Source organism: Olea europaea, chromosome 10 (assembly GCF_002742605.1).
Source record: "Olea europaea var. sylvestris chromosome 10, O_europaea_v1, whole genome shotgun sequence".
Classification (NCBI taxonomy): Eukaryota; Viridiplantae; Streptophyta; class Magnoliopsida; order Lamiales; family Oleaceae; genus Olea; species Olea europaea.
The window spans coordinates 42,695,571-42,707,122 of NC_036246.1; the positions used below are offsets into that span (position 1 = coordinate 42,695,571).

The 11,552-nt window shown below is 39.2% G+C and overlaps 1 protein-coding gene across 1 annotated transcript; it reads right to left on the reverse strand.

The window, feature by feature from the left end:
* Positions 1-6,255: 6,255 nt before the first annotated feature.
* Positions 6,256-6,870, reverse strand: LOC111400702. Its single transcript, XM_023028093.1, has one exon. It carries the CDS (start codon positions 6,868-6,870, stop codon positions 6,256-6,258), a length of 615 nt encoding a protein of 204 aa, XP_022883861.1.
* Between the last annotated feature and the right edge of the window lie 4,682 nt (positions 6,871-11,552).

The window sequence follows — 11,552 nt, forward strand, 5'->3', positions numbered from 1 at the left end:
TCTATGCTGCTTTCTTTAATTATATCAGTGTTCGTTTGGCCTAAAAATGGCTTCCCCTCAACATGAATCCCATTCACTTTCTTTCCATTTATCGTTTCAACCTATTTGTAACCTCTCATATTTGCATTCACCTTCAAGCTTCTTCCACTATCACTGTCCATGCATGTCCTTCGACATGAAGTGTTAACCTTCCTACATGCATTTCCTCTTAAAGTACTTACTACCGAAGTGTCGTTCCCTACAGTTCGCAACAGAAATTCTCGACAGATGGAATCGTCGACATATGAACTGTCAATCTCGACAGTTAGCCTCAATAATTCTCGACAGATGAGCCTATCCACCGTGGAACTGTCGGGAACGACAGTTCCTTTGTTCCATAGTTTTGCAAGTTCAAATTTGGTTCCGACATTGCACGTATTTTTCGCATTAAAAATACTGTTATGCTATGATGTCATGATTTTGTTCATTGATCCGTCGTTGCAACATCGTACGTGTGTTTCGCATTACTATTACTAAATTGTATGATCTCACGATTTGTTTATTGGTTCCGACATTGCATGTGTGCTTTTGCATTAACATCATTGCAATGCTATGATCTGGACATTTGTTGATTGATTCGTCATTGCACCTTGTTCGTCCAAATGTGGCTCAATTTTTTCCGTCTCTACGTGTCGTGTGTCTTAAAATACTATGATCCGACGTATTAAATTTTTGTTAAACTGTAGGAGGGTGCATGGATTTCGAATATCTAGTTCCAAAGAATGTGCGGTTGAGGGCCCACATCTCACAGCGAAGCAATCTACGGTACGTGAAGACAGTCCTCGAGCATTTTGACAATCGACAGCGTACGGACTTCCGTAACTCATGCCTAGGGTTCTTATCCGAGGTTCGAAATCTCCAATTCTCAGCCCAACTAATCCAGCAGCTCGTTTTTCGCTGCATACGAACTGAAAAGGCCTGCGAAATATGGTTCAAAGTGCAAGGCCACTTAGCCAGGTTTGGCCTGCAAGAGTATGCTCTCGTCACGGGTTTAATGTGTGGTCCTCTTCCAGATGATGCCGCGATGGACCGAGTTCTGCAAAAGAGGAGATTGAAGGATAAATACTTCAAATCAAACAACAGGATTTCATGTGGCGAACTTGAGAAGGCATTTCTCTGGCCGTTGACGCCCCAGGCAGATCTGTACAAGCTCGGGTTTGCTCTAATCATCGAAGGAGTGTTCAATACTCCGGATAGCCATGCCGGTATTGAACTTTCCACGCTGTCGATCATGGATGATCTGGACATGTTCTATTCCTACACTTGGGGTAGAGTATAGTACATTCATCTAATAAGGGGCCTCCGACGTTGTCTGGGACGAAAATTTGTAGATGCCACGAATAAGAAGGAGAAGGCGGTTACTTATACAGTTCACGACTTTCCCATTGCCATGCAGGTACTACACAAAAATTTTGTACAACGTATTCATTATTTCATCATAAATGTATTGTCATTGGTTCCTTTAATGTTCAACTCACACTTACTATCTGCTGTAACAGATCTGGGCATTCGAGGCAATGCCAGAAATTGGGGATCGATTTGCTCGGTGATTGGGTCATCAATCCCAACGGCTTCTGAATTGGACGTGTACCAAACAACCGCAGAAACGGACGTATGATGCATTCTTCAAGAACATTAAGGTATTGGATTACGTTTCATGCACGTGATCTGCATGTGTCGTTAGTCGTTACATTTGTGGTGACACTCAGTTCCTTTATGTTGCAGCTGCACGTGTCCGCGACGCTTCGTCCCACCAAAGTCAAGCTTGGGCAACCATATATCTCCACCCTCCTGCCGTTTGAAGACCGTACTGTACCTGCGTTAGACGACGCTGCAAGGGACATTATCCCTTCACAGCTTCACCCAGAGCCTTTGGCCAGTGGGGATAATGTTGGAAACTCGAGGGGAAAGTGCGCATTGGTTTCCAGTGGAGGAGGCTCTGAGGACGATGAGGAGTCGGGCGACAGTGATGACGAGGGAGCCGGTGAGGAGACTGGAGGTGATAAGAGTGGAGACGACAATGGAGAGGCCTCGAACGAGGGGGACAGTGAGGATGAGCATACTTGTACACCGCAGACTGGGACATATTCCACTCCCCCCATGCACAGACGTACTTTTCCCAGTCATGCACCCTCCATATCTTATGTAAGACAAGGTCAAACCTCTGGACCGAGCCTCACGAGAGCTGAGGTGGAGGAACTATTGCTGGATCAAAGAACGCTCATCGAAATTCGCCTCCGCACAATCAAGCTTGAGATCATGCAGCACGTGACCGACGAATTTGTGAAGGGCAGGGACTTCATTTCTACCCTCGTTCCCCCATCTCTCTCTAGAAATACTCCACCTACGGCTCAGGCGGTCAAAGAGCCCACAGTTTTAGGTAGTTTATTGCATGGTATGTGTACTACATTTAATTTTTGATCTACTATATGTTGCTTATGTTTGCTGACATTGAGTAAACGTGGGATTTGTGACTTAGACAGAAATAAGGGCGAGACCAACCCTGTCCCGGAATGTGCGGAACCACAAGGTATGTGCATCAATTACGATGGATTCATTTTCATGTCATCTTTAATATTTGATACTACCAAATACGTAACCCCCTTACGTCTTTGCAAATGTTGTTTTGTAGTGCATGGAAGAGGCTTCTCCCCGTTGCCGGTCGATCATGACGAAGATATGGACAAGGAAATGCAAGAGCGGAACAGTACGCGTGTTAAGTAATGCATAATATTTGCTTTCCTAGTTAGGTGTCACCTCATTCCGAAGTGTGTATACTATAAATCCTGAACGACACGCGGTTTCTAATATTGGGTATGTTGGTACTCATGCGTAGGTGGAGCCGGCATGGAATCCGAACTGGTAATGATCGATGACGATGATGAAGTAGCTTTCGGTGGTTCGGGGAAACGTGAGGACGACCATGTTGCGTCCTCTACTGGCGTAGCGGAAGCGGAGGGTAAGTACACTACGGTGGAATACTTTTATTTCACTGCGTACAGTAACGCGTAGTATTTGGATCATTTACTTACGTATGACCTCATGCACAAGTACGTATACACGACTGTTTGAGGTATACAGTGTTACTAATATTTAGTCGCATGTTAATTTGATACTAGGTGGATGTGGCATGGATTTTGAACCAGAAAAGAACGGTGACGATGATGAAGTACCTTCTGATGGTTCGGGAAACCGCTAGGACAAACCTATTGCGTCCGCTAGTGGCGTAGCGGGGGTGGATGGTAAGTAGATTGCGGTGGAGAACTCATGATGTCACCCTAACCCAAATTCGTGATGCAAATGGATGAAGTGCTAATTATTGTGGAATTGTTTTATAGGCGGTGCGACGAACATGCCGGGGGAGGCCAACATACCCATGCAATGCAATGACCCACCCACCATAAAGAGGCCACGATCGACACGCGTCCGACGTCCTGTTGTATCTACAAGGACTCCATACACCAGGAGGAGGGCGAAGAGAGTGAAGAAATAAGGTTTTTTTGGCAAAAAATTTACATGATTGCAAGTTTGTGTGGACCTCGTGTATGTGGAATCCAAATTCTGCCAGGGGCCAATTTTTCCTAGGTAAGCTCGATCGACAGTGTTGCGTTCCTGTTAGATGCAGTATTGAAGTGGTAGTCGTATGTTTATGTTATTCTAAAAGAGCATGTCGAATAGAATACGAATATTCTCCGTAATGTTCATATCACATGCAATTCAAAGATATTATTGTCGGATTTTCTAACGTGCACTTGAATATCTGTCATATCGTACATCGTCAATCATTATTCATTCTCCGTAATGTTCGGATCACATGCAATTCCAAGATATTAGTGTCGGAGTTGCTCATGTTCGCTTCAATATCTGTCATACCGTACATCGTCAATCATTACTCATTCTCTATAATGTTTGGATCACATGCAATTAAAATATATTATTGTGGCTTTGCATTATGTATGTTAGAGCACCATGGTGTCATTATTTGTTTAGTTGACTATTCTTGTCGAACATGCTGCATATTTACGTTTACCAAATTAACTTACATGATAACTTTGATATGATTATCTCATTTTTGCTTATTACAGTGCAGATGACAGTGCATGAAGATGCCTCAACCCCATCCATGGTCACTACATCGCAACTTACAGTTCACGTAGGGTGCTTGACAGGGGTCAACATTGTATTAACAAATTTTTTGTTATTGGTTGCGATGATTGTTGTTTGAACCGGTCCAAATTCAGTGATACTTTTGCTTGCCAAGCTCATCCGTGTAATTGTTGTTGGTTGCAATGATTGTTCTATAAACTCAGTACGCAGACGCACATGGATCATCCTCGATTTTTGTACATCATTTGTGAATGTGCTATGTCATAATTACTTGTACGAAGCTGCCATTTGTTGCTCTTTATGCATGCACGCGTCACTAGAAATTATGTATTCCAAAATTTCCACTAAGTCGAGAGTAAAAAAAAAAAGTAACAGCACAGCACAATTCATTTAACTTGTATTTAATGTAATGTTATAACAAATACATGCAGCAATATGGAAAAAATCTTACACATGGGTGTTAATTTTAAAAGTTATTTCACAATTTCTGGAAGGAGCAGGACATGCAAAAATTGAAAATGGAAATGAAAAGCGTGCTTAACTCATTCTAACTCATTGCCAGAATATTTCAATTCACATAACTCACATGGGTACTGATCTTCCAACCCCAGCCACTATTTAAGGACATATCCTAGGGATTAAAGTATAATTAGACCATCATCCATCACACAGTTGTCTATCAAATTTTAATTGGATGGGGTTTGGTGGTTGGGCACTAAATGAGCTTCAATGCATCTCTCCAAAAACTCTACTATATATAGCATGGTAAGTCCACATTATCATTGATACCTAAAATATTTACACTTAAAAATTCATGTTACAGTCTATACGTTTAGTACTCCACAGGTTCAGTAAATATTTTCATATCAACACAATGGCGTCGTCGACAGGGAGCAATGAATCATGAGGAGCCGCTACCAACACCCGGTTCGTCCCCACTATGTCCCATCATCATTACTTCGAATGATGACGAAGTGAGTTCTGAACGTGGTAGGAGAGCCACATCCGTTGTTCCTTTTCCGAACCTCGACGATGTTGCAAGTGAAGTTTCCCAGAGTTCGAAGACCGTGCTTGATTGGGTCATCCCACTGATGGTTCCGAAGGAAGTTGAGTCAGACGATGACACGTGGTTGGGTCATGTTCCATCTCCCGAGATCATTGTCATCAGCTCCGATGACTCGAAACAAGATGGTTCGAGTGTGGACAATCAATGAAGTGGCTAATATGGGTATGTGGTGCGTATGAAATAATGTATAGTTCGTATTTTGTCAGGGATGGATCTGGTAACATTGTCTACGTACTGTTTTCTTCATATTTTGGTATATTTTGGTGTTGGACCTACTATGGACAAGGACAGAAACAATCTGTCGGGAATGGCATGTATACTGTCGGGAACGATAGATTAACTGTCGGGATGTAAGAGTATAGGTTCATTTGTGTACGTGTGAAACTTGTGTTCCCCTGTATGGCTCCCTTGTTTACTGAAAATTGACGTACCCTAGAATGAACAAGTGCAATTTATTGACAACGTAGGTTGGTCGAGGTTATTTGGTTCGAGCTTAACACATCAACTTGGAAGAATCGAAAAATAAGTTATTTTTAAAATTCCTTGTACGTGGAGTTAGGTATGTATATGTACGTGATGTCTTATGAATTAGTCCGTAAGGAAAAAGTACTCATCAGGTCAGCCCTAAATCGTCCTTGAAACATACCATTTTTTGTTGCTAAATTATAAGACGACGTCTGCTGTTAAGAAACGAGAATGGAATGTAAACGAAATGTTATGCTTCAAAATAATTGTGTAAGTAGAGAGTGTAATGGGTAATAGTGTAGTCATGCAGCCATAAATATTTCGAACAAGTTAGATTATATACTCTGTAACCATCTGTCAGGATTGACAGTTTAACTGTCGAGATCATCTAAAGGGATATCTACTACAATATCTTGTAACTAGTTGCGATCATAAGAAACACTAATGTCAACAAACAAACGACAATGATGATAAAATGAGAACATTTACATTCTTTCATTACAAACGACATGGGGGTACCAGTTCACATACAACTTCAACCACTTTCGAACAAAACCCTATTTCTTACAAACGCCTACTTAAACGGTTTTTGGTACAATGGGGTTGGAACATGTGCTCCGATTATGACCTAGTCCACCACAGCGAGTGCATTTCCTTAGTCGTGTGGTGGACTCGAATCTGGGTCGTTGACGTCTTGTGGGTAGTCTACCTGGAGGATGACGTACATTGGGTGGCCTAATAGGAGTACCTGTAATTTCGTTTGGGACTATCCAGTCCACTTCACGCATAACAGGATATATAGCTTCGCTATAGGCACCTCTCCAGTATTCCGATGTGTAATACGGTGAGCATAAGTCGTAGAATGACATATCTCGCAAGCACGCAGCACGAGTGGCATGAACGCATGGCATACGATTAATTTGAAACTCACGACAAGTGCAACTGTTATCAGAGAAGTCGACGATGTCCGTGTCATTGGATATTCCAACCTGTGTTAAGTGTTCTGTCAAGCCATGACCTCGAAGCCTTGTACCTGCTTCAAACGTTGTCTGTAACTTGTTCTCCATCCTCAACGACATGTGGTTGCACTGGTTCGACGTTCGTGAAACCACTTCTGCATAGTTTGTCGAATGTGTTCGATCAAGCATGTGATCGGTAATGAACGGGCATGTCTCAACATTGAGTTCAAACATTCCGCATTGTTATTTGTCAAAATATTGTACCTTTAACCAACAAACAGTGCTCGTGACCAAAAGGAGAAACCTGCTTGCTCTAAGTACCCGTACGCTCTTGCACTTACCTTACGGATCTGTCCCATAAGTCTTTCAAACTCTTCGACCCGATAAGTTTGTACAGCTCGTTTGAATAGAAATGTTACACTTGCGTAACTTGCGTTGTTGTATCGCTGGACTAAGTTCTTTTCTAGATGCCGGATACAACACCCATGACGGGACTGAGGAAATAGGTGAGCAATGACATTGGAAATATTATTTTTTCGGTCGGAAACAAAAACCAATTCAGCAGAGTTGCCTATAAGCTCTTTCAAGTTGGACATAAATCACATCAATGATCTATTTGTTTCAGCATCGACAATCCCCGATGCCAAGGGATATATCTGTTTGTTGGCATCTTGGCTGGTTGCCAACAAAAGTTTTCCTTTGTATGGACCTTTCAACTGACTACCGTCAACATAAATAACGGGCCTCAAGTAACGCATGTAGCCACGAATGCTTGTACCGAAAGCTAGGAAGAAGTAATGAAACATGTTACGGGAATCAACTTCGATGTGGGTTACTGTCCTCGAGTTACGCTCTCCTAGAACGTGACAATAGGAAGGTAATTTTTGAAAACTATCCCCTGGTGTACCATGTAGCATATGTAAAGCAGTCACCTTCCCCCTATGTACTTTTTGATAACTTATTTTGACACCAAACTCGCGTTCTATGTCATGTGCAATAACGGTAGGATCGTATGATCGGTATGGATTATCCAATTTTTTGAAAATGTGCTCGGCAATTACAGAAGTAGTGGCATGTCGATGTACGTTAAGACGGATATCTACCGAACATGTGTGCACATTGTTGAATTTTCGGATCATCAATATAGAAGTCTGTTTCACACTCGAAGTACGTAACATCTACTTGCAATTACGGTCCACGCATGCAACGGTTAACATTTTGCGGCTTGACCTGTTGACATGAAATTGGAACTTGTCTTGCAAAGCAAGTACATGAATTTTTGAGTATAGCTCTTTCTTGCTCAAGAATATTTGCCGTTCAACAAGATCAGATGTATCCACAGCTGTAATCCATTGTCGTGACATTCGGGCGTCAACGTTTGCAATACTAGCAGCATCTGTACCATTGAATGGGTCGTCCAACATATCGTCTACAGGTGCAGCCCCATCATCAAAATTCGCCATTTCAACTGCATTTTTCATTGGGGAACTAGGCTCATGAATCATGTCATCGTGTTCCAAGTTCTGTTGAACATCCATTACGGCAAACAAATGGTCACGCAAATTCGTATCCCTCCCCATGTCAACAATTCTCATATCAGTTTCCAAAATAGTAACGCACAGAACAGTTTCCGTATGAACAGATATGTACCACATGAGGTCTTCATCTTCACGTATTTCAGCTGGCGGTATATTCATGTTCGGGACTTTGAACTTCAATTCCATTTCGGTGTGCGGATCGATAATACCAAGTTTGTCATTCAACCGTAACAGAAGTCCGGCTAGGGTAATATTTCTCGGTACTAAAATGGATGTGGTTTTGTCCCCTGTCCACTTCCATTCGTCATCCGCGTGAATAAACCTTCCTCCATGCGACATGATGAATCTTAAATGGGTGTTCATACCTAAAATAAAGGGATTACAACGATAAAAATTATGAACAGTCAATATGTCGATATGTAATAGCATGGAAGGGGCACTTTCGAATATTTAAACCAATGCAATAGGAGAATGTGAAATGAAGGGTGTCAACAGTTTTCAACTGTCGATTTTGAAAGTTGAAAACTCTATCCCGACAGTTTATCTATCGATTTTGACAGTTTCTAAATATCGAGATCAACATGTCTAACCGTCGAGTTCGACAAATAAACTGTCGAGACCGCCGACAAGTTTAAGGCATGTTTGTTTATTACTTTCTCCGAAATATTAATGGTTATAATCAATTCTCAACTACAACAATTATTCCATTACTCTATAGATCTCCATAAATAAATGACTGCTTCTTTAAATATGGAATAGTTGACATTTGCCTAAATATTTTTGGTATATTTTCCCTTTAAAATGATATAAAAAAGAAATATCAATACCATCATCATTTTAAATGCTTTCTTCACTTTGATGATCATGTTGCTTTTAATATGTGAAAAATAATAAGCTATTAGATAAAAATATAAATAATTTGTAATAACTAACATCTCAAAATGGATGTTGAATTGAATAGCAATATATTGTTGATGAAAGAATAAAGAAGATGAAAGAAAATGAAGGGTTTCTTCAAGAAGGGATGTATTTGATGTGAAGTATGAAAATTAAATAATGAAATCATTACAATTGATTGGATTGGAGACTACCATTAATGAGCATTTAATGCTCCTAGAAAGGGGAGAATAAGGGTAATTTGGACATTTTCCACCAAAAAAGTGACATTTTTGATAAAATTTAGTGCACCTCAAAAGTTTTATAGCAATTTTAAAAAAAGTGTCATTTTTGATAATTCCCCTTATATAAATGATAGTTACACCGCGAATATAAAACCTGGTTTCTTTCTATTTCACTTCAACAATATTTTATTATAAGCCACCAAAATTAGGATGATGATGAACTTATTTTCTCTCCTTAATCAGTTGATTGATATTATATATTCTATTCATCTTTACGTAATTTCATGAGAAATTTCTTTATTCCTAAAATCCTGCCAATTTTAGCTTTCTTAAATAGTTTTTTATTGCAAAACACTTGGTAAATCTCTATTTTTAATGAAATTTTAACAATTTAGTTCTCTTGAATCAACTGTTTGACATAATATATACGTGTAGATAGAACCCAAATTTCAGACCAAAAACTTGATTTTCTTCCAGTGATGTCAGCGACTCAACCATACATATTAGTGATTTACGTGATGAATTGATGGGGATTCAAGTGAATCAATTCTGGGAAGGGTGCAAATTCAACAAGTAATAATGTCGCTAAATTTCATTTCAATTGAAATCAAGACAATAAATTCTCAACATCTGATCAATTATAACCATTTGATTTCATTGAATGAATTTGTGCTACTCTTTTATCATTTTAGTTATTTTCTCAACGTGGACTTTTTCCTTATCTCATTTGTTATTGCACTTGTAAAATAAAATGTTATGTTGAAGGGCCTCGTATTAGTTAGTCACTTAAGGCCTCTAAATTCTCGAGGCTAGTCGTACTACTAAACATGCAACATGACACGTTAATTAATGTCATATTCGTATTCTTTTTCTTTTTTTCATTTTTTGGCACTTTTATCAACAGCATTTCGTAGAATATTTTCTTATCCCTAACGGCTTTCATCCAAAGTGCATCAAAATGTTTGTGCTAATTTTCAAAGCCATAACAAAACCTTTTGACATAAATATTCATATTTGCTAATTTATAGAAGATTGCTCATAAGAATATGATTTAAAAAAAAAAAAGAAAAAAAAGGAAGGGGTGATTAAATTTAGCAATAGAAATTAATTGAATATATTGTTGTAATTAAAAATATGGTGCACCAAAAGAGAATTTTATTACAAATATAACAGGGAGCATTCCTCCTACAATGATTTTGACAAGTGAATTTGATAAACAATCTCAAGGCTTAATTTAAATCAATTTAAAAGTCCAGATTCATTTTCTTGATATTTTTAAAAAAATTAGAAATTGGCACCACCTAACCCCCGGTAATTTGCCAAATGAGCCTTCGCTAAAGATTAGTTCCTCTTCCGCCACAGCCCCTCCGTGTCACTCTCCTTGTCATCTTCCAGTTGTTCTCACAACTTATTTGAACGATTCACCTCTTTGAATCACTTGAAGATCAGTGAGAGCTCTTCCAATATTCATAATTCATCGATCCATAATAATATTAATAGTAATTATAATAGAAGTAGTAATACTAATGGAATATTATCCTGAGATCTAAATCGAATGGTGATTGTAATTCTTGCAAGAGTTTGGAGTTTCTCATAATTAATTCAAGTTGTTCATTAACATTCCAAGGACTGGGGAGTCCCGATGAGGGTTTGGAGTGTAACAAGTTGAATATTAATTGGTGTATGATTAAAAAAATCTGGATAATGGGAAGGAGTTTTAGGTGAAGGAGGTGAAGAAAGATGGACCGTGGAAAAAGATCAAGGAAGTGGGGATGGGGCGACAATTAACAATGGAATGGTTCTCTTCTAAGATGTGTGTCGGGCTTCGCCTATTGTGCAGGAATTGATGAGGTAGGCAGATTTAGGTCGTGGTGGGCAGTGCCAATTTACGATTTTTAGAATATTTCGAGAAAATAAATCCAAACCTTTAAATTGATTTAAATGAAGAGTTGAGATTATTTGTTAAATTTACTTGTGAAGGAGCTTTGCAAGAGGAACGCTCTCCAAATGTAATTATTATTTTTATTATATTTAGCACACCAAATATTGGTTAAAAAAACAACTTCGAATGAAAAAATAAAACAACAAATAAAAAAGTTCAATAACTTATTTGTGCATTATTTCACAGCAGCCTAACAAAATATTTGCATTAAGTCATCATATTTGTAAACTAATGAAAGATTGATTAGGGATGGTAATTTGAACCGTCAAAATCGAAAATCGCGATTAACCAAATCGAATGGGGCAAAAAAAATTG

Bases quoted from the DNA above. Each gene is read 5' to 3' on its own strand.
- LOC111400702 (XM_023028093.1), bottom strand. From the start codon at position 6,870: ATGTTTGAACTCAATGTTGAGACATGCCCGTTCATTACCGATCACATG.